Here is a 24724-nt window from a genome sequence, read left to right as displayed (position 1 = left end):
TTCACTTATATGTAGAATCTGAAAAAGCAGCACTCCTTAAAAACAAAGAGTAGATTGGTGGTTTCTGGGGGCTGGGAGTGGGTAAAATGGGGAAAGTTTGGTCAAAAGGTATACATTTCCAGTTATAGGAGGATTAGGTTCTGGAGATATAATGCACATCATGGTGACTGTAGTTAACAATACTGTGTCATATACTTAAAAGATACTGATCTTAAATGTTCTTAACACACACTCCTATACAGACACACACACACACACACACACACACACACACACACACGGTAACTATGTGAGGTGATGGATATGTTAACTACCCTTATTGTGGTAATCATTTCACAATATATCTTTATATCAAATCATTAAGTTCTATATCTTAAATTTACAGTGTTATCTATTAATTGTATCTCAATAAAGCTGGAAAAAGTAAACAACAAAAAATTTCAAAAACAGGACAAACCAATCTATAGTGTTTAGGCACACATGTGTATGTGGCAAAATTAAAAGGAAAAGCAAGGAAGTCACTGACATAAAAAGTCAAAGAATAGTGGTTACCTTCATGAGGGAGAGAGGGGTAGCAATTTGCTAGAGGTATGAAGACAGTTTCTGGATCCCTGGCAAGGATCCATTCCTTGAATGAGTGGAAGATACTTAGGTGTTTGCTTTGTGATGAATCACCAAACTGTAAAAATAAAAATTAGAGACAAAAAAAGAATTTTTTTAAATTTCAAAAAATAATTGAAATTCCAAAGAGAACTCATTCACTCATTCATTAATTTCTATATTTCTTTCTTTATTTATTTAGCAAAATCCTATGGATTCAGGGGATGCAGTAATCAGTAAAACAGAACTCCTACTTTCCTAGAACTTACGATAAAACATAGAAGTTGTTTTACACTAGACTACAAGCTCCATAAAGTCAGAGGCAACATGCGTTTTGTTCTTCATGACAGACCCAGCGTCCAGCAGAGTGTCAGGCACATACAAGGGACTTAGAAAATACCTGACGAATGAATGAAAGAATAAATAGTTTTCTTAGGCAATTATATATTGAAACATCATTGAGATAAGTACACTGAAAGATAAGTACAGGGAGTTTAGAAAATGTAAATCCCAAAGATCTAACTCAACTTTCTTAAGAAGGGCTGCTTCACCTGAGATCTAAAGAATGAGTGAGAATTGGGGAGAAGAGGAGGAGTGTTTCAGGCAGAAAGAATTCTGGGGGGAGGACACAAACATTCTGACCATATTAGCATTTGATCCAAATTATTATGAGGAAATCAAATTGCTGTTATTTAAGGGAGCAGGGAGATGTGTGTCTGGAACTCATGGGATTCACCAGGACACCACGTGGTGCTTCCATGCTTGGTAATAACTGTGAATGGCTGTATGAATCAGACCTATTATGGGTACTGGGGGCAGAGAATCCTGATTTCAGCTGTTCTTCTGATGACCCAAAGCTACGCTATAGTACAGGTACAGAGTTGCTCAGCGATGAAAAAAATATATAAGAAGAATGCAGGGCAACTGCTAAGAGTGAACCATTGTTAGATAAATTCTTACGAACAACGTGATATAATTGGTAATGAGGCACGTGTATTTTTGAGATATAATACTCAGCTGTGGATTTCAGGGATGTCTTCACACAACTTCTGCTTGAAATGCCTGGGGAAGATGTAATTTCCTACCAGGAAGATAAGAGAAACAACCCTTTTCATTGGGGCCCCTCCCCAGCATTCCTGGAATTCAGATCCACTTCCATCTGCTGTCTCCTCGGTTAGATGCTTTCACAAAGAATTACTCTGGAACTGTAATAATGTTCAGCAACAACAGAGAACTGCACTGAACACAGCTAACAGGGCATGAGCTCCAGAGTCGGAGAACCTGGAGTCTGATCTGAAGTATGCCACGGCAGGGGGAGGGTATAGCTCAGTGGTAGAGTGCATGCTTAGCATGCACGAGGTCCTGGGTTCAATCCCCAGTACCTCCATTAAAATAAATAAGTAAACCAATATACAAAGTATGCCACTGGACAATCAGAAGGGCTAAACAAGGACAGTGGAGATAGAGGACTGGTGGAGGAAGGTGACATACCAATTATGACCTTGGGGCAAACCGCAGCAGTGTGGGCTACAGCTTGTCCTACTAAACCTCCTATAGTCTGTTTTCAAAAAGAAACTATGGTTGGCCACCATTCTAAAGAAGCAATGACAGGGTGCAGTGAACTTAGTACAGGCCATGTGGGTGGGTCTGGTGGTGCAAGGGGTAAACTCTAATAGATGCTGTTGTGCCCCACCCAAGCTCCCTCAATTCTTATCATTTTAGTAACACTGACAGGAAGCATATGACTTTCCCCTGCCTACTTTCAGAAGCCAGTGCCTGTCTCAGTCTGAGAGCTGTCTCTGGCAGCTGGTGGTGTCCCAGTGAGTCTCCTGAGTTCCAGATAAGCATGCATGGCAGGGTAGAAGTGCTAAGGAATTAATTCTCCTTGGAAGCAACCTGCAACCTCAACCGATGAGAGTTGGGTGAAATAACTTGGATCCCTTGGGTGAGATAACTTCAAAGTCTGTGTTCTACAGTGGTTCCAGAGTTCTCAGCCATATTAAGTTCCAAGTATTCACAGTGGTAACTGACTTGATAGTGTTTCTTTACTACCTACCTTCCCCTTCCTGCCTTGGTTCCCTACTCCCTCCTGGTGTTTCCTGGGATCATCTTCCAAAGGAACTGCTTGCATTCAAACTTTTATCTCAGGGCCTGTTTCTGAGTGACCCCAAACCAAGATATATACCAATATGGTAGCTTAAAAACATCTTTTGTAGCTCTTTCTCTCTTAGTAAGAATTAGAATGTCTCCTTTCATTGTGGAAGCTATTTGGCTATAAAATAGCCTAGGAACATGCTTTCCAAATTCCATAGGTATTATTTTTAGAGAATGCAAGAAGCTACAACCATTCAAAAGCTTGTGATTCAACTGGTTGGCTCTGATTAACCAGCAGGGGAGGGGTCAAGTTGACAAGACCTACGACAATGACAATGACAAGTGGCGAAAGGACAACAGCAGTGGCACAAGAAGGGAAGCAGTTAGTTGTTGAGTCCCTCCTACGTGCCAGGTATCATGATAAGCACGTTAGTTACATTTTCTCAGTTATTTAATATTTTTCAAAATTATTAAGACTTATGCTATTACCTTCTTGTTACAGACAAGGAGACTCAGAGAGATTAAAGAACTTACTCTAGAATCGCCCAGCTCCTGAGTGCTGGAGCTGTGATTTTCAGATTGTTGGGAGTGTTTGAAGGAGCCCCCAAAAGTCCCCTTCTTTCCCAGTTGAGTTCTTCTTCTTTTTTCACTTAAAGTATAATCAGTTACAATGTGTCAATCTCTGGTGCACAGCACAATGTCCCAGTCATGCATATACATACATATATTCATTTTCATATTCATTTTCATTATAGGTTACTACAAGATATTGAATATAGTTCTCTATGCTATACAGAAGAAACTTGTGTATCTATTTTATATTTAATAGTTCGTATATGCAAATTTCAAACTCCCAATTTATCCCTCCCCACCCTCTTACCCTCCTGGTAACCATAAGTTTGTTTTCTATGTCTGTGAGTCTGTTTCTGTTTTGTAAATAAGTTCATTTGTGTCTTTTCTTTTTTTTTTTTTTAGATTCCACATATGAGTGACATCACATGGTACTTTTCTTTCTTTTTCTGGCTGACTTCACTTAGAATGCCAACCTCTAGGTCCATCCATGTTGCTGCAAATGGCATTATTTTATTCCTTTTTATGGCTGAGTAGTATTCCACTGTATAAATACACCACACCCAGTTGAGTTCTTAATCAAATGACGAATAATGACAAAGACAGACGGGGCCAAACTGCCACTTTACTACAGATAATGTCTAGGTTGGAGACATGACTTGGGGTTAGAACTTAAATGTTTTTCTAATTGACTCCAGGAGCAGGTAGTGCTGGATTGGAGAGGGCCTCCGTGATGTGTGTAAGGGGCTCTTTGTCCTTGGAAGTACACAGCAGAGCACATGTTCCCTGTAAATAGGCTGGTTTTCAAGAAGAAACAGGGAGAGTCTCGGCTGAATGTGCTCAAATGAATCAATTAAGTGTTGTCGGGCAGAATGAGTAAGGGAGCAAGCTAGGGCAGTTGTTACACAGACTGAGTTTCCTCCGCTTGCAAGTACAGATCAAGCCTGGGAAGAAACAGTCCTCCCAATGCTTGCGCAGTCTTCTCTCTACATTATAACAGCCTTTGGTGACCCCGGGCGAAGCAGATATGGAGGAATTAAATAATGAATGAAAGAATTCTTTTTAAAGAACTTTCCATCTCCATATTCAGAGACCTCCAAAATATATACAAGAGAAAGTAATCACCTTGGAGATTCTTGGGAAATGATAAAAAGACTGGGAAACAGGGCTTCCAGAAGTGTGAGTGATTGAGGGTTGTCCTGACAAAGAGAGAGAAGAGAATTCCTACAATTGATTAGGATAAATAATAGAACTGAAGATTTAGAGTCAATAAGTATGTATTGAGCACTTACCATGATCCGAGTAAGTTCACATGTTATTTATCACTCAGAGTAATCCTATCACGCAGCATTGACTTTGGACAACACAGGTTTAAACTGTGTGGATCCACTTATACATGGAGTTTTTTCCATAAATACATACTACAATGCTACACAATACATGATTGGTTGAATCCAGATGCAGAACCGAGGATACAGAGGGCCGACTGTAAATCTGTTAGGACATCGGTGCCCCTAACCCTTGCAATGTTCAAGGGTCAACTGTAGATGTTATTCCAGTTTTACAGATAAAGAAATCAGAACCCAGAGAGGAAGAATATTCCTCAAGTCACATGCTGTGAAGTGGTGGACTTTTGGTTCTGACTTGTAACTTCTGACTTCAAGTCTTGAATTCTTGTCACGACAACACCAAATATTACAAGAACTGGGATAAATGAATGCAGGGCCTTAGCCTAACATAATCCAATCACTTTATTTTCTAAAGGGGAAACCAAGACTCAAAGATGTGAAGTGATTACCTAGCTGTCATACAGTACCTAATGGCAAAGCCAGCACTGGAACCCAGGACTTAAAGCTCCATTCTTATTCTTCTATAGAACACTGCCTGTTTAAAATGAAATATCAGATGATTTCCTTCGTGTTTCATTCTACCAGTCATAATGACTCCTGTATTCTTGGGCCAGAGTGATCTTCCATAGTTCCTTTGTGACTTGAGCTAAACAAAAATTTACACTTTCATTTTCATTTCGTATGTGGATAAACACCCACCCCAACCCCGCCCGCCGCCTGTGGACTTCTCTGAGGCATATAGTAAAACTCAACAACAATCATTTTGAAAGTGGACAGTAAACCTCTCAGAGCATGGGCACATCACAAAGATGATTAGCAGTTACTAATATCACTGGTTCCCTCCCTGTCCTCAGATGTCAATCTGTACTTTGAAATATAAACATGAGGAAAAGAGATGTCTCTGGTTCAGGAAGCTACAGTGGGTGGGCTCTCAGGAGACCATTTTCAACTCTCAGACCTTGAGTTTTGGAGTCAGGACCCTGAGGCTCCTAGAAAGAGGGTTAGAGTGTTTTTCTTCTGAGTAGTGTCCTCAGGGTCCCCTTCATATCCCTGTTTCTCAGGCTGTAGATGAAGGGGTTCAGCATGGGGGTCACCACTGTGTACATGACTGAGAAGACTCTGTCCTTTCCACTGGAGAGGGATGATGGAGGACATAAATAGACCCCAATAGCTGTGCTGTAGAACAGAGAGACCACGGAGAGGTGGGAGGTGCAGCTGGAGAAGGCCTTTTGCTTACCCTCTGGGGAATCAATTCTCAGGACCGCCAATGCAATGTAAAAATAAGATGTAAGGATGCAGACAAAGGGTCCAATTAGCAGTGTTCCTGCCACAAGCATAAGCACCAGGTCATTGATGTAAGTGCTGGAGCAGGCCAGCTTTAGAAGCGGGACCAGATCACAGAAGAAATGGGGGATGACATTGGAGCCACAGAAAGAAAGCCTGGTCACTAGGAGGGTGTGCACTAGGGCATGGATGGTAGTGACCACCCATGACCCAGCCAGCAGCAGAGCACAGCATTGGTAGTTCATGGTCATGGTGTAATGCAGGGGTTGGCTGATGGCCATGTAGCGATCTAGTGCCATCACAGCCAGGAGGAAGTTGTCTAGATCTGCAAATAAGCCAAAGAAATAGAGTTGGGTCAGGCACCCACCATAAGAAATCAGTTTACTTCCTGAGCCAATATCATCCAGCATCTTGGGAATTACGGTAGAGATGAAACCAATGTCAGAAAAGGACAGGTTGGCCAGGAAGAGGTACATGGGGGTGTGGAGGTGCACATCAGAGCTGATGGCCAGGACGATGAGCAGGTTCCCCAGCACAGTCACCAGGTACATGGCCAAGAAAAGCCCGAACAGGAGAGGCTGCTGCTCTGGCCGCTCAGAGAGTCCCATGAGAAGAAATTCGTAGGTGCTGGTCTGGTTTCTTCTGTCCATGTCTGGAATTCTGTATGAGATAAATTTTACTATAATATAAATAGCAAAAAAGGAAAATAATGCTGGGTTGAAAGTACTCTCAAGCCCTGTTTGAAAAACATAAGTGGTTTAGACATTTCTGTTTTGGTAAAGTTTGAATTTATAATTGTGTACATTTAAAAAGACAGTTTAGATCAGACTATAAAGTTACAGATTTTTGTCAGCACTGGATCAGATATCCAAGTCGCCTTCAAACAACTTCAGCTGTCCCCATGAAGCATGTCAGACACCATATAAAAGTGTGCTTTGGACTGCACACATCCTATCACTATATATTTTTTTCTTCCACTGAGTAATGATACAATCAAGTAAATAATATTTGACTTAATTTAAAAATTAAAATTGCATTAAAAGAATTAATATAGTTTATTATATAATAATGTGTAATAATTATTCATAAACTAATCATATACTGTATACCTGTAGTTCAGCTTTGTGCATATTTCCAATAAGGAGAAAATGTACCACCTAAGTATTTAATTCATTCATTCATTCATTCACTTATTCCAACTTACACTGAGATAAAATTTGACAAAAAAAATTGTATATATTTAAGGTGGACCATGTGATGTTTTAACATACATATACATTGTGAAATGATTACCATAATTAAGCTAATTAACACATCTATCCCCTGAGAGAATTTAAGTATCCATTTAATTTGGCAGTCACGGTTCTCATGGCAAACGAACATATTGATAATTTTGGCTTGATGGATCAGTCTTTTGTGAGTGTGATCGATGTGAGTCAGTCCATTTCAGTCCAGCCCAATGTTGGGAAAAGATCCAGTTTCTAAACTTGCAAAGCTGAAGCTTCAGACCCTGACTTTTACTCTGAGAGGCCCAGGATCTTTCCTTTCTGGTATCTCTGTCTCCTCTACCCCCGGCTGCAACCAAGTCCCGATTCAGGAGCTTAGTAAATGGCAGGAAGTGCAGTGATATCTTTTGTTGTATTCATTCAGCTCTATCACCTTTCCAGTAAGAATCAGAAATAAATGAATGTTTATTCCAGTTTTCACTTACCTTACTTAAGGGTAATTAACCTTCAGGAATCTCATTGTTTGTTAGAAACGTACAACCCATTTTAAAAACAGTTACACTGATTCCAAATGAAAAATATACCAAAATGGCTTAATATTACCAGAACTCTTCTGATATTGTGGGCAAATAAACTAATAAAACTTCAAACAATTGACACTGAGGAAAAAGATATGTCTTCTGGTTTCAACTTGTGACAGATGATGTAATACCCTGGCCTGTGGGTCTGAGCTGGAGGAGCATTTCACAACCATGTGGGGAGCATTTCTTAAATCTTAAAACCGCCGCATTGGACTCATTTATTTGTTTCTGAAGCGAATATATAGGTTACATAGAGTAAAAGAAGATAACATTTAGTTTGCAGTAAGAAAATCTTGATTAGCCTTCTGTATCAAACCTAATAACATGGCTTTGAATAATTCATTTACCTTCTCTGAACCTTAATTCTCCTCTCTGTAGAGAAAAATAACTAAATTTATGTCATAGGCTGTTGTGAGGCTCAGGAAACTGTCCGTGATATTTTTTATCCATGACATAATCAACCCTCTGTGACTCTGTCTCCATCCATCTGTCCAGTGACACTTCCTTCCCTGTGCCATGCCACCCCACACTCTTGACCATGTATCTGCCCACAGACCTCAAACAACTCATCAGGTCCTGCTTGCAGGCCTTTGCTCTTAGCTGTTTCGCCTTCCTGGATGTCTCCTCCTCCTCTCCACCTGGCAAGAGTTCAGATGTCAACATCTGAGACTATTTTACATTCTCCTGAAGGTGAAGTTCATTGCTTTATCCCCTGTGTTCCCACATCCCTTTATATGGGTCTCTGGTAGAACACTTGACACATTGCCTTATAATTAGTTGCTTATCCCCATTAGATGGTGTCCCTTGGTGCCAGGGACTCATTTTTATCCATCTTGCTTCTTCTTACTATACACTTAGTAATCATCTACTGAATAAAATAGTGAATGGATGGGCAGTAAGATGATTTTTTAAGCTATGATGAAACAACACAGCATTATTATTTAGCTACCAGCATTGCCCTTTACTTACAGAATAGTTAATAAAACAAATGACTCTTACTTGAAGATCTGGGGCCATTTAGCATACATTTTATTTTTTTATTTTTTTTTTACACTTAAATAGGTTCCTTTTATTGTGCATAAATTTTTTTAACATTTTTTATTGATTTATAATCATTTTACAATGTTGTGTCAAATTCCAGTGTTCAGCACAATTTTTCAGTTATTCATGGGCATATACACACTCATTGTCACATTTTTTTCTCTGTGAGTTATCATAACATTTTGTGTATGTTTCCCTGTGCTATACAGTGTAGTCTATTCTACAATTTTGAAATCCCAGTCTATCCCTTCCCACCCTCCACCCCCCTGGTAACCACAAGTCTGTATTCTCTGTCTGTGAGTCTATTTCTTTAGTACACAGAAAGTGTTCAAAATTGTGAAGTACTATGGATGTTGAACTCATAATTCTAATTAATCACATATTTTCACAAGCACTGAATGCATGGTTACATTTAAACTAAATATTGTTTTGTTTTAATTTCAAAAGGTTGCAAGGGAAATTAATACTTGGAATTTAGACTTAGTATGAACATATCTGCTGATTGGTCTGAATCTGCTTCTTTGTGCCCCTTTCCAATGCTGAGAAATGTTCCCCCAAATCTCTTGCTTTTTCCTTTTTGAAAACAGCCAAGCTGACCAGACATACTCCATCCACATGTCAAAGAGGTTATTCAAGAAGCTATGAAGATTTCATGCAATTGTGGTTTCAGGGGCCAGAGATTAAATTCATAACCCAGTGAAATAGTCCTCTGGATCAGACACCTAGTTTCTTCATCCTTTAGGGACAAAAGGCTATTAAGCCATCGAATACAACTCCCTTGTTTTATGAATGAGAAAACCGAATCTCAAAGAGCTGTTGTAATCTGTCCAAGACCTGCACTACAACTGGTACCAAAACCAGGATTCCTGGAACTATTTCCAATGGACCATTCTGCTTCCCTTGACCTACTGACAAGAGGGAAGTATGGCCAATGACTTACTGTCAGTCCTGAGTTGGACCAGAAAGGACTCATCATTTCTCCATGGTGAGGCAGAAGTTTGACTCTTGTGCTCTCAGTTACCACTTGTCAAGAGTGGAGAAGACTTTCAGAGGGCCAGATAAAAAGACAACATCCTCTCCTGTGTATAAGTCAGAAAGGAGCCCTGGAACATGGAACCCTCACTGCACCAAGGAAGGAGAAACGATAGCAGATCTGAATCAATCAGACTGAATAGAAACCCAGGAAAAGAGAAATTATCTATGTGTAGTTTCTGGCGCAATCCCAGAAGTTGGAGAGACATCTGGGAATACCAGTCTCTAAAACATCCATTATGGGAAAAACCTTGGTTCATTGCCCAGTCCCAGTCCTCAAACTCTAAATGCACTGCTCCGAGATGGTGAAATTCACTTATCCTCTCTGAACTTTGGTTCTCAGGTAAATAAGTCAGAAAACAAAATATTCTCTCACAATAGAAATCTGAGAGTTTAACATTTTTTTAAATTGAGGTATAGTCAGTTTACAACAGAGTTTATTTAACATTTTTGCCATTCTAGAGTGTATGAAGTGGTATCTCACTGTGGTTTTAATTTTCATCTTTCCAGGTCTTAACAATGTTGAGCACATTTTCATGTGCTTATTGGCCCAACCCAAAATTTTATCACGCTATTTGACCGTTCTTAGTTTTCAAAGATCGTTTAACGTTTCCTAAAAAATTTTTTAACTTGTGCATTTATTATGATGGAAGATCTGCCCTGTTTTCTTTCTTTTTCTTTTTTTTTTTTAAATTGAAGTGTAGTCAGGTACAATGTGTCAATCTCTGGTGTACAGACAGCATAATGTCCCATCATGCATATATATATATACACACACACACATATACATACATGTATTTGCTTCCATATACGTTAAAATTTTTTTTTAATTTTAATATATATTTTATTGAAGTATAGTCAGTTTACAATGTTGTGTCAATTTCTGGTGTACAGTGCAATACTTCGGTCATATAGGAACTTACATACATTTGTTTTCATATTCTCTTTCACCATAAGTTACAAGATATTGAATATAGTTCCCTGTGCTATACAGTATGAACTTGTTGTTTATCTATTTTTTATATTTTAGTATCCGCAAATCTCGAACTCCCAATTTATCCCTTCCCACTCCCTTCCCCCCCGATAACCATAAGTTTGTTTTCTATGTCTGTGAGTCTGTTTCTGTTTTGTAAATAAGTTCGTTTGTCTTTTTTTTTTTTTTAGATTCCACATATAAGTGCTATCATATGGTATTTTTCTTTCTCTTTCTGGCTTACATCACTTAAAATGATGATCTCCAGGTCCAGCCATGTTGCTGCAAGTGGCATTATTTTATCCTTTACTATTACTGAATAGTATTCCATTGTATAAATATACCACAACTTCTTTATTCAGTCATCTGTTGATGAACGTTTAGGTTGCTTCTATGTCTTGACTATTGTATATAGTGCTGCTATGAACATTGGGGTGCGTGCTTCTTTTCTCATTAGAGTTTCCTCCAGATATATACCCAGAAGTGGGACTGCTGGATCATATGATAAGTCTATTTTTAGTTTTTTGAGGAATCTCCATATTGTTCTCCATAATGGCTGCACCAAATGACATTCCCACTAGCAGTGTAAGAGGGTTCCCTTTTCTCCACACCCTCTCCAGCATTTATCATTTGTGGACTTTTTAATGATGGCTGTTGGGCTGGTGTGAGGTGATACCTCATTATAGTTTTGATTTGCTTTTCTCTGATAGTAGTATTGAGCATTTTTTTTCATGTGCCTATTGGCCATTTGAATGTCTTCATTGGAGAATTGCTTGTTTAGGTCTTCTGCCCATTTTTGGATTGGGTTTTTTTTTGTTATTAAACTGTATGAGCTGTTTGTATATTCTGGAAATTAAGCCCTTGTCAGTTGCATCATTTGCAAATATTTTCTCACATTCCATAGGTTGTCTTTTTGTTTTGTTTATGGTTTCCTTTGCTGTGCAAAAGCTTATAAGTTTAATTAGGTCCTGTTTGTTAATTTTTGCTTTTATTTCTATTGACTGGGTAGACTTCCCTAGGAGAATATTGCTAGGAGGTTTAGAATGTCTTATATTTAAGTCTTTAAGCCATTTTGAGTTTATTTTTGTGTGTGGTGTGAGGGAGTGTTCTAACTTCACTGATTGACATTTGGCTGTCCAGTTTTCCCAACACCACTTGCTAAAGAAACTGTCTTTTCTCTGTTGTATATTCTTACCTCCTTTGTTGAAGATTAATTGACAGTAAGTCTGTGGGTTTATTTCTGGGCTATTATATTCCATGATCCATATGTCTGTTTTTGTGCCAATACCACACAGTTTTGATTACTCAGAGAGGGTTATTGAAGAAAAAGATGGATACAAGAAAACATCTTAGAGCCCAGAGAAATGGGCTGAAAAGTCTCACAGGCTTATAGTGAACATCATAGGAGGGCTTGAAATTTCATTACAGAAACAATACACAGAATTGAGAGAGCAGGTAGGGGAAGAAAAACATCAGGCAAAGAAAAAAATGAGAGGAAAAGTAAAATGAAATGGGAGGAAAATGGTGTCAGTGATAAGAATCGTGCAAGTTGCTGCTTTTAAAGGAGATACTTTACAGCCCCCATGAGTGCCCATGACATTTGGATTTAATTAACGACACCAAGGGCTGTCCTTGGTCCTGAAAAGTTTCTGACGTGCACGTTTCATATCCTTATTCCTCAGGCTGTAGATAAAGGGGTTTAGCATAGGGGTGACCACCATGTACATCAAAGAAGCAATTATGTCCTTGACTTTGGAGTTGCCTGATGAGGGAAAATAGTAAACACCTGCAATGGTCCCATAATATAAAAACACTACAAAGAGGTGAGAACCACATGTAGACAAGGCTTTGAAGATTCTCTTGAAGGAGAGGACCTTCAGGATGATGGCTGCCATGCAGATATAGGAGCCCAAGATACCACCCAATGGCAGGGTAAAGATCAGTCCTGCCTCAGTGAAGATGAGCAGCTCATTGAGGGAGGTGTCTGAGCAGGAGGACTTGAGCACAGCGGAAAGATCACAAAAGAAGTGGGGGATGACAGTCCCTGCACAGAAGGACAGCTGGTCCAAGAGAAGGGTGTGCAGCAAAGCGTGGGCACAAGAGAGAAACCAGCATCCAGCCACTAGGATGATGCAAAGCTCATTTCGCATGATGGTGGTGTAGTGGAGAGGGTGACACACAGCCACATATCTGTCATATGACATCACTGCAAGTAGAAAACTGTCAAGGCAACCAAAGAATATAAAGAAGTACACTTGTGAAACGCACCCGGCATATGTGATTGATTGGCATTGAATCTGCATGTTCCTCAGCATCTTTGGGACAGTGACAGATGAAAATGCGACGTCAGAGAAGGCCAAGTGGCTGAGGAAGAAGTACATAGGGGTGTGGAGGCGACAGTCCAGCCTGATGAGCAGGATGATGAGCAGGTTCCCCAGCACCGTGGTCAGGTACACGCCCAGGAACAGGGCAAAGACCACGCCCCGCTGCTCTGGCCGGATGGGGAGCCCCAGGAGGAGGAACTCGGACACGCTGCTCTGGTTCTTAGGCCTCATGCTGTACTTTTATGTGCTGGGGATAAAGGAGGGTTAGGAATATCAGAAAGTACAGTAGGGATGCATTCCATACTACAATTTTATGAGCAAACAATAAACTTTTCAATGAATTTCCTATTAATTTCTCACACCTGTGGAGGCACACATCTTTGCTCTGTCCCAGTCTGGATCTAGGAAAACATCACACCCAAAAGGAGCCAACTAGACCTCATTGCAGAGAGGCAAGAGGGCATTCACTGTTTCATTCAACCATTATTTACTGAACATGGAGTCTGAGCCCAGCCCTCTACTCCGGAAAATGCAGCAGTGCACAAAAAAGTAAAGTCCCTCTCCTCTATGAGTACTTTTTAATAAGCATACTGGGGTTGTCTGTGACTCTGAGATAGCGCCAAATCGCAATAGTTCACTGTGGCAGAAGTAGTGGATGAGCCTTGCAAACTGGTCTCAGCTGTTTCCAGTGCTGAGGTGGTGCTGTTGGAACCTTGTCACTCTCCTTTGGGACCCTGGCTAGGTCCAATCGACCTACAGCTGTAAAGTCATCGGCACTCGAGAAATGGGTAGCCATTGACACCCACTCGATGCCAGAAGGGTCCACGAACTATCTCCTGTAATAGGGATGATACTATGTGCCAGCCACTATGCTAAGGGCTTGACATACATTTACTAATTAAATCCACACATCAGCCTTACGCTACCAGACAAAACTTCATTGCTGTACTAAAATTTAGCACTCTTTCCCATTTAAGCTGTTAGGAAACAGAAATATAAATGATACAAATTCCATAGACCTACAAAACTAGCTGTCAGAGATGGGATAGTAATATATTCACATACATACATGCATATATACATATACTTAGATGGAATATATATATGGAACATATGTGCACATATATGGGATGCATGTGCGTGTGTGTGTATATATATATATCCCATATATATTTTGATTAAAATATAATTATATTGTATATATATATAAGAAAATAAATACATATATACATAAAATAGCCATTTTCTGAGGGTTAAAAATCATCAAATATCAGTTACTTGATGTAGTTCAATCTAATATTGTTGTGTAGGTACAACCCATGCCTTTAAAGTCATGGAACTTCCTCCTTTCATTGGTTATGAGCAACAGACACTCTGAGTTATTTTAGGGCTGTAAGGAAACTGAAGTTGTCCCATATTTTCTTGGTGCCCTGTCTAGATAATTCCTTTCATTCATATTTATGTATTTTCCAATTAACAAAAGGCTCTCACACACACTAGCTTCTATGTGAGTCATAAATATTTATTGCAGGCCATAAGCATCCGTTGTATAGATAGCTATGTAAACTGAGGCCAAAGAGTTAAGTGACTTCCCACGGTCTTGCCACCATTTGCTGGGCTTCTGCACTCTAACGTCACTGGGCTTGGTGCCTGGTGTTGCTTTGCCTTGGACATTAAGTGAAAGCAAAGGGGTACAAAGCTCTGAGCCATTCAGTCACAGTCAGATATATGAAAATGATAGCAGATCTTTTACGGCAAACAGTCTCTTGGTGGTCATCTCAGTGGATGACCCCAGTTACCTCAGAGAGAGGTCGTGTAAAGAAATGTTTGAGGTCATGGGTGCAAATCAGAGGCCCCCAAACACACCTACAAATCTCTCTCTCTCTGTCACACACACAAACACACACACACACACACAGTGCTGGTCTGAGGATTCCAGGTCCCTGTGTCTGAGTTCCACTCTAGGGGAAGGATAACCAGTATGTGGTTCAGTTCATGAACACTCGTATACATACGAGTCATAAATAACTCACAAAGCAGTGTATGTATCACCGACAAACACACTCACAGTGCACCGCTGACACTCAAGTATGACACACCTGGTGAAACACACAACTCACTGTATATATGTAATTCATCACTGTATGTACGCATCACCAAAAGCACATGAGGCCACACACAATTGAAAAATCTCACAAGACACACCTACAACACACATGCACACCCAGCCACACACTCCCTGCAACAAGCAGTACACACACTCCCTTAACTCAGAGGTGTGCTTGGTGCCCTTCTGACCCAAACCCTTCCTGGTGGAGGCAGTCGGTGTGGGGCAGTTAAGTCTGTTCACTCATTAAATCACCACCTCCAACCTGTGCACATGGTAACGTTCACACAGACATAAGCAAACAACACTCATTCCTGCTCTCACACACAAGAGTGCCACCCACAACCGTAGCTCATACACACACTAGCGCACACTGCTGAGGGGAGGCTGAGCCCTCTCTGACCTTGGTCCTGGGAGAGGTCGGGCATCTTCTGCAGCCACCCGGGTGCTGAGCCCTCATCCTCTGAGCCCTAACGCCCGCCCAGCGGGGGAAATGCCCCCGTTGTAACAACAGGAGGCAAGTGTCTAAGCTCATGCGCATGACTCAGGAGTCCCTGATTGCACATTAGGAGGCTGATAACTTGGTCTGCATGTGCTGAAACAGGGCCTGGATTGGGTCTTACTCAGGAAAAGGATCAGGCTCTGAGTCAGTTACATGATACACACACACACAGCTGTTAAACAACACATACACGAGCATACACAATACACACAAACACTCATGAACATAGACACACTCATACAAAACCCACAGGCAGACCCATTGTTGAGTGCAGATTTCCAGCTCCTTCTGACTTGTGCTTGTCGTCGGTGGGTTGAGACACCTCTTCCAGGCTGTGCTCAAATCCTCAGCTTCTCTTCATAGTAAAGGAGGAGCCACAGTGGATTAATTGGCCAATTTCTTCCTGCTGTTTTGGGAGCAGCATGCCCAGGAGCCAGACGGGACAGGAGTCACAGGGGACAGTCTCCCTAAAGCCAGGGGTGTCTTGGAGTCCTTCCTTCTTGGGTATGGTTCCAAGCTCGAACTTATCTTGGGCATGGTTTCAGCTGAGACTCAGAATTTTTTTAAAATTAATTTTTAAATGATTTCAGACTTAGAAAAAAGTTGCAGAGATGATAGAATGAATTCCTTGATGCCCTTCACCCACACTCCAGAAAGGCTAACATTTTTACCACATTTTGCTTTGTTATATTTGTGTGTGTGTGAGAGAGAGAGAGATTCAGGCTATAGATCTTCAATAGGCATACACAGTACATGTTATCAGAAGGCACATAATTTGGTTCACATGTCAGAGGCTGATGGCCCTTCACACAGGAAGGGAAGTTAAGTGAAAGTTTATTACTGACACAAAGGGCTCCCGGGGGAGAGCTGGCTGAGTGCAAGGAGGCACGAGTTTGCTTGGGCAAAGCACAGGGAATGCGTTTGGGATATTGTAGTGGTTAAGGGGCAGGACTGGGGAAATATTTCTGCCAGAGAAACAGACCATGTACTGTGCTATCTGCACAACTTTGCCTGTGTTGCGATGACTAGGGGCTGCTGACCAATATGGGCATAGTGTGGACCAGTGGACACCCCCTTTCCAGGTCTATTTGTCTGAGGAGGGCCTGCATTCCTTAATAGAAGATGCTCTTGGATGAGACCAGTTTTGATCTTTCTTGACCTCTCTCTGCTATTCACACAGCTGCAGGTGTGGCTTGGACCAATGATCTCCGCTTTCGAGTGAGATCATGATTAGCATTAGTAAATAAATATCCTTTAGAGTCAGAAAATGTTGGCATTGCTTGTGATTTAAGCAGATCATCAGGGTGCCAGAGTGGCTCTAGTGTAGAGCTTAAGGGCGTTAAATAGTCAGTGGTTCATAACTGTCTGTCCTTAGTCTGGCTTCCATCCCAGTTACAATGGGGGCAAGACCAAAAAGGAACAGTTGAAAGGGGAGTGGGCAGGTGGGGATGCCTAGTTCAAAATGATCTTCTTAAACCCTGACATGTGAGATGTCACCACAGAGGGCAAGGAAAGGCAATTTGAGTGATTTCCCTCTGTTTTGATATGGAGCAGAAAGCCCCAAGGGTCAGAGTTTAGTATAATGAGGGCCATTGATAGGAGGGGTACCCATTTAGAAGACCATATGTTATTTTGCAATTTCTGGAATGTTAGTTTAAGTAAGTCATTGTGGTGTTCTATAAAACCAGCAGCTGGGGACTGATAGGGAAGGTGAAAGTCCCACTGAACGCCTTGTCTAAGAGCCCAATGTTGTGCATTTTGAGAAGAAAAGTGAGTGCCTTGGTCACTATCAGCATTGTCTGGAATTCCAAAAGGAATGAGATGTGTTTTAGCGAGGCTCTGTATGGTACCTTGAGCAGTGGCATGTCCATTTGGGGGGGCAAGTTAGATACCAGCGTAGGTGTCCCCTGAGGTCAAGACATGGGTAGTTGTGATGGCAGTTGGGGGCAGTGGCTCAATAAAATCTATTTTCCAGTGACTATGGAATCTCCATGGGATACCACCCCAGCGATTATAGAGCCAACGATGGGTCTTCTGACATAGGGTGCATAGGCTCACCACCATGTGGGCTGTGACAGAGGAGAGGGAACACCCTTTGCACGTAGCCCAAGACGTAAGGGCAGATGTTCCTCTATGACCTGATGTTTCCTAGGTCCGTTGAACCAAAAGGAAAGGAATGGAATCTGGTCTGTTACCTGAGGAAGTTTCGGCCCTGGTCTCTGAAATTTGTGCTTATCTCTCAGCTTGGGCGTTAGATTGGGTCTCAGTAGTCTTGAGTCTTGGTGTGGACAGACACATGTGTGATCCTAATTTCTATTTTTCATATTTGAGAGGCAAGGAATTCCCAGAGTTCTTTATCCAGAGAGGACAACCCTGAATGTGAAATTGTCATCACTGGCCGGAACAAATGGCTAAACCACCAACAGTGGCCAGTTTCTGAAGATATGTAATTGGGGCCATTTACTGCCCAAGGCATCCTCCGATGCCAAGGTGAGTGCCTGGGGTTCAACCAATGGTGTTGACCCTTGGATTCCATCCTTGATCAAGCAAATCCCAGTTGAGGGATGAAAACAGCAGTTCTCCAGTGATCCCCATCATGTGTGACTGTGGTGCTACTATTCATAAAATATACGAACTCCTTTTGCTATTCACTTAGTTGATCCCAAGGGCTTCTTCAGGTAGCCAAGGGATCCAGGAGAGGGGGGACCTCCTCTGGGACTGTGGCATCTGGCAAGGGACTGAGAACAAGAGAGGCCACCTCCTGCAGATGGAATATGCCAGAGGGCTCAGATTTGCTCCATCCTGTAGGTACAATTTCTATTTTGGCAAGGAGGCCTCCATGTCCATGCTGAGCTTGCAGGGTGCTGCTTCCATAACCCAGGGAAGAGTCGGCACCTGGGTGCAGAAGATCATAATTTCAGATCGTGTGAGAAATTCTATTTCCAGGAGAGCCCAGGATGCAGCCAGCGACTGTTGCTCTAATGGTGTATAACATGGGGCCTAAGCAGGCAACCTTTTGTATCAGAACCCCATGGGCAACTTGTAGCCATTATGGATGGTTCAGAGACACCAAGAAGCAAAGGAGGTAGTTGCCAGAGTTTCTGTAATAGAGGAGTCTCCAGTAGACACTAGAGAAAATGTCTGTTAAATGGCTATCTGTGCCAACTCTAGGGCCTTCTGTTGTAATGGGGCCCATTCAATGTGGGTTGATTTGCTGGTGATCCCATAAATAGACCTTAGCAGTATTTGTAAATGGGGAGTATGCTGCATTCAAAAGCCAAAGAGATCTGATAGGTGCTGGGTCTGCTTGAGATTGACTGAAGCTGGCAAAGTTATGAATTACCTTTGTACCTAGTCAGAAATGGAATGGCCCTCAGTGGATCAGATGATGCTCAAGACTTTAACTCAGGTGGCAGGCTCCTGAACCTTAGGTGGGAAATATCCCATCCTCTCTTAGTAAGTGCAGTGGTTTGTTCTGTGTGTGTCTAGTGAATCTCCTCCTAAGAGGATGTCACCAGTGTGATGCTATACCTGGGTGCCTGGGTACAGCTAGGTCTGATCAAAGGCTTGCCAGCAGAGGTTGTGTGTGTGACTGGACCACTGAGCGACCCTATGAGTACCCAAGCATGGGTATATTTTATCCTTTCATAAGTGAATGCAAACTGAGGCCAGGAGTTGTTAACGTTGTCACTTAACAGAACATATTGAGCAACTCAATAACAGCGAACTACTTGCCAGTGAATGGCCTTGGTTATTTTAATTATGTTAGTTACAGAGCTCTTAATGGATGGGACCACAGCACTGGGGTTATTGTAATCTACTGCAAGTGACCATTCATTCCTTCTAGCCTTAAGAACAGGCCAAACTGGGCTGTTAAGTTGAGAAATAGCAGGGATAACTATCATTTCTCTTAAAAGATCAAGTAGAAATAGTCTCAATCCTTGAAGGCCTTGTTTCAGTTTATACTGAGCTATAGTAACAATTTTAAGACGTAGGGGCAGATGCACAGAATCTCATTGGGTGAAGCCAACAGTTTAGGCCAAAGTTTTAATTTTATTCTAGTGGCCACATGGCCAGTTAGAACATTCATCCAGATGACGGGAAATCCAAGGCGGGTGGGAACTATGACCACTGAAAAGTTAGATGAAGTTATTCTGCCATGGTCAGGGTAAGGCAGACTTGTTTGCCTTCCGTCTATGTTTAGTGACACCCTGGAGAACATAGCGAGTTCTGTCATTAAATTCAGTGGGGTCTCCGGGATGTCTGTGATTTGAAAAGTCTGTGATTTGAAAGCCATGATCCATCAAGGCCACAACAGTTTGCTTAGTGTGTGGTGGCAAATGGACCACTATGGTTGTATAAAGGTGATTGTCGATAGGTGGTGGCCAGGATTTCAAGGACATTCTATGTCCCTGATGAGGCTGGAAAGGTTGCCATTGTTTTAGATCAGAGAATGGGGCAGTGGGTTCCACACCTTGGGAACCTGGTTCTGGGGGGAAGGAGACCAGATGCACCATGTAGCTTGTCATAGAAGAGCCTGGAATTCCTTGGGATTCTTACCTGAAACCATATACACTAGTCATTGGGAAGCCAATACCAGAGTCTCCAATATCAGGTCTTTTGAGGAGAGTCCTGCAGTGATGAGAGATGGCCCTGGAGACTCAGAAATGTGGGCTTAACTCCAGAGTAGGGTCTGTTACTTTTGGAAGTCGAGACCTGGGTATCAGGGTACTCCTCAGAGCAGACAAGAATTTTAGGTCATCTAAGCACTCTTTAATAGTAGTCACTTGAATAATTCAAGGGTGTAGGGAATTTTCTGGTGCTCCCTGGGGAATAAATGCCAGGTATCAGTGTCAGTGGTAGTCTGCTCAGGACTGATGTGGGTGCCCATCCCTCCATCCTTCGGGGTGCCCAGCATTGCATTATTCCAAACTCTTTAATAATTGTTGTCCCTCTTCTAAAGTTGTCCATTAGGTGAGGGCACGTCCATCAATGACTACAGCAGCAGGATGGGATTTTTTTCACACTGTGAATCCCCAACAGAGCAGGAGAAAGACTGGAGATGACCCCACGAATGTTGGGGTGGGCGGATGCCCATTTCCATAAGTCTCATGGATCTTGGCATTTCTTGTCCTCTCTTTTTATACTCTATGTGTGTACTTTCTTGTTTTGCTTTTGAGGTAGCTGCATTATTGTTGTACTGTGAATTCACATTTCCAATGGACTATTAGGTATTCTCTCTTGCAGAGGGGAAATAACATAAGCCTTGCCAGTCGTGGGAGTTTGAGGCAAAGGTGAGTTGAGTCGTAGTAGGAAAGCTACGTTAATCATGAGCTACAGTTGTTTTCTCCTGCTTTTTAGCATTCCATTTACCAACTTTTTGTTCTTTCTTTACCTTCAAACCACTTTACCTTCAAAACAGAAATGATTTGAAAAAAAAAACCACTCTCCTTGTAGTGATACCTCGACCCTGGATATTTGGTGGGAAAAGCTGAAGAGTGAATGGTTTTGACTAGTTACTCGGCATCTACTCTGTTCAGTTTCACTATCCAGGACTTTTGTGTAGATGTTTAAACTTCTGCCATCCATCTCTTCAGCAAGGGAACACACTAATTGTTCCAGGGAGAGCCAGGGAGAGGCAAGAACAGACTTGAATCCACTTTTCCCCCAACATCCTCTCATGGAGGGAGAGACCTCTTCCCTGTGCCCAGTCTTGACCCGGCCTTCTGCCCCCTCATCACATTCCAGCTCAAAACTTCCCTTTCCCCCTGAGTTTCTCACATTTTGATACGATTGCTAAGATTTCCTGGGCTTTTGGTTTTTCTCAGTTTCTCAAGGATTATCTTGGTGGTTGGGAACCAGCAGTCTGAGCTAATAACCCTCTTAGGAAGAACTTGAAACCCAAAGGCTCATAGAAGTCAAACCACCCACCCCGTGATACAGGCCACGCACTCTCCGGGCCAGTTCGGAATCACAGATGGCTGTACTCCACCTCCCGTTCTGAATCCCTTCTGCCACGGTTCCCAGCTTTCCCAGGAGGTACCCCAGAGCAACCACCACACACAGAACAGAGATTCACACGCATCCCCGGGGACCAAACCCATCAAATGTGAAACCACCAATGCACTCTGCACTCCTTCCTCCCGTGCTCCTCCAGCTTCTCATTTGCCTTACCTCATTTGCAAATCATTGCTAGTACTGGGAGAAGCTGTTGACTGGAACTGTGCATGTGATCAGTGTTAAGGAAGCAAAAAGAAAAAAAGAGAGAGAGAGAGAGGAAACTAGTGATGGAGAAGAACATGTGTATTTCACATCCAGGTAGGTCTAGTGTAACTATTATTATATGCTTTTTGGAGTCAGATGTGTGGGTTCAAATTCTGACTCTGCCACTTATTAGCTGTATAACTTCAGGTGAATAATTTAACCTTTCTGAGCTTTTGCTTTCTCTTCTGTACGGCAAAAATATTTACCTCAAAGGCGTATGTTGAATACTGCTGAAAATAATGAAGATCTAAGTACATTTACATATATGTATTTTTTTCTTCCAAAACTTCTGGAAACACTGCATGATTGAGAATATTTTATTACCTCTTTTTGTGAGTGAGAAAATTGTGGCTCAGTGAGGTTATTTAATTTGCTCTGGGTTGGAAAGCTAGCAAAGGGCAGATGCAGGATTTGGAATGGAGGCACCAAAATAACTCTATAAATTGATGCCCTTTGAGTTCCCCAAATGATGTCTTTGGCCTCATGGAGATTGCAGTGGCCTTCTGCTCAGGAGTCTCCCCACGGCATCCTTCATGTCTTTGTTCCTCAGGCTGTAGATGAATGGGTTCAGCATGGGGGTGACCACAGCGTATATCACTGCTGCAATCCTGTCCTTGCTGGCTGAATCAGCAGAGGAGGGGACGAAGTACACCCCAACAGCAGACGCATAGAACAAGCAAATTGCCGAGAGGTGGGAGCTGCAGGTGGAGAAGGCCTTCCACTTCCCACTTGCTGATGGGACTCTCACAATGGTGGCCACAATGCAGACATAAGAAATGACGATTAGCAAGGGGATCAGGATGGTTAGTGCCCCTCCCCAGTACGTCAGCACACATTGGTTGGCATAAGTGTCAGAACAAGAGAGCTTCAATAGAGGGAGAAGCTCACAGAAGAAGTGGGGGATGGTGTTGTCAGCACAGAAGGACAACTGAGCCAGGAGAACGGTGTGGGTTAGAGAATATGAGTGAGCGAGCAGTAGGGACATGACCACCAGCAGGACACAGCATCTGGGACTCATAACCAAGGTGTAGTGAAGCGGGTGGCAGATTGCCACAAGCCGGTCATATGCCATCACCGCCAGGAGGAAAACATCTAGCCCAATGAACCACAGGAAGAAGTAGATCTGAGACAGGCATCCAGCGTAGGGGATGGTCTGCGTGTGAGCCTGGATGTTCACCAGCATCCTGGGGACCGTGGTCGATGATAAACCCAGGTCAGTGAGGGAAAAGTTGGCCAGGAAGAAGTACATGGGGGTGTGGAGGTGTGGATCAGAGCCAATGGCCAGGCTGATGACCAGGTTCCCCACCACGGTGACCAGGTACATGCTCAGGAAGATGCCGAAGAGAAGAGGCTGCTGTTCCTGCTGCTCAGACAGGCCCAGGAGGAGGAATTCAGAAACACTGAATGTGTGGTTTCCTGTTTCCATCTCCCTGGGGTTAACTAAGGAATAAAAGCAAGGATGACGCTTCCAAAACTTTTCTTGCCCTAATACTGTCTAGATGGAAACAAAAACATAAAATAAAGATGGAATCAGGATATTAATAGCCATGCATTATCTGATTTAAACCTGAAAGAGATCCATGACACCATTACTATTATACCCATTTCATTGATGAAGGAACTGAGTTGTTTTGAAAGAGACAGAGGTAAAGTTTAAATCTGGCAGTTCTGACTTTAGAATCTATGATCTTAACCTCCTTACCAACCTGCCTCTGATGAGGCACCCAGAACTAATGTATTTACTCACTCCACATTCAGTGAGTACTTACTATGTGTCCGCCCCTGCTTTAAGTATGAAACTATGGTTCTGGCCTTTATGTAGATCACATATTAGTCAGAGGAGTCATGTAATAAGCAAACACTTACATAAACAAGAAAATAAGTGCTAAACTGAAAGCAAAATGTGGAGATCACTAGCAGATTGCTTTGAATTTTGTGATCAGCAAAGAACTCACAATGAAGGAATGAGTCAGAAGGAGATTGCCATGTAAAGAATTGGGGGGGAAGAGCGTTAGCAGCAAGTGCAAACATGGGATGAACACACGTATTTGGAGGGGCAGAAAGAAGTGTGGCTCAAGTGTAAGAAGGACAGGAAAATGGGGAGGTAGGTAGGGGCAGGGCTGCTGTGGGATGCTGACTCCCGATACCATCAGACACCTGTGGGCACTGGAAGCTGTTTAAGCAGCAGATGGCTATGATCTGACTGATGGTGTGGAAAGATCATTCTGCTATCATGGAGAGAAGGGTTGGAGGGGCCAGCATGTCTATACAAGGAAGGAGGCCAGTAAGAAAACACACGTGGGGCCCAGGGTAGAGAGACGGAGTGAAATGCGCAGATTTGGGCTGTGATGTAGAGAGTGTAGTGACTTGCCCAAGGAACCATAGTGGTGACCTGGGCTCTAGAGTAAAAGGCTTTTCACTCCTCCAGCTGCACTCTTAGAGGTACAAATAGCAAAATTCTCTGAATTAAACAGAAAAGAATTAAAGTGATTTCCTTTATCAATATTCAATATCTTGTAGTAATGTATGTATATTCATGTATGAATGAAGCATTATGCTGTACACCAGAAATGGACACAACATTGTAAAATGACTATACTTCAATAAATATATATACATACAAAAAAGGGAAAGAAGTATATAGCTAAAAATATCTGAGAAATGATCTCCAGAATATTTCTCAAATGGCAGAATCCCTGGAATGTCCTGGAAACATCAGGAGAATGGGAAGAAGAGTGCAAGTGGTATGGATAACTCTGAGTTATTCCCAGAAGGGG

At 42.2% G+C, this 24724-nt stretch overlaps 2 protein-coding genes across 2 annotated transcripts in view; one reads left to right on the top strand and one right to left on the bottom strand.

Annotated features, from left to right (window-relative positions):
* The window catches only part of LOC105092648 (olfactory receptor 1J4), a 47240-nt gene that overhangs the window by 14872 nt on the left and 7644 nt on the right, over window positions 1-24724 (top strand). Inside the window, exon 2 of the mRNA XM_010984370.3 lies at window positions 12375-12378. Within this exon, the coding sequence (XP_010982672.3) occupies window positions 12375-12378 (4 nt within the window). The remainder of the gene's footprint in view (window positions 1-12374; window positions 12379-24724) is intronic.
* On the bottom strand, window positions 22429-23373 carry LOC105092681 (olfactory receptor 1G1-like). The gene has a single exon (XM_010984399.3). It carries the CDS (start codon window positions 23371-23373, stop codon window positions 22429-22431), a length of 945 nt encoding a protein of 314 aa, XP_010982701.3.

Source organism: Camelus dromedarius, chromosome 10 (assembly GCF_036321535.1).
Source record: "Camelus dromedarius isolate mCamDro1 chromosome 10, mCamDro1.pat, whole genome shotgun sequence".
NCBI classification, from domain to species: Eukaryota; Metazoa; Chordata; class Mammalia; order Artiodactyla; family Camelidae; genus Camelus; species Camelus dromedarius.
The sequence above is the reverse complement of the archived record's forward strand: the minus strand, read 5'-3'. Positions and strand labels throughout refer to the sequence as shown.

Coding starts and splice junctions, on each gene's coding strand:
- LOC105092681 (XM_010984399.3), bottom strand. CDS start 23,373: ATGGAAACAGGAAACCACACATTCAGTGTTTCTGAATTCCTCCTCCTG.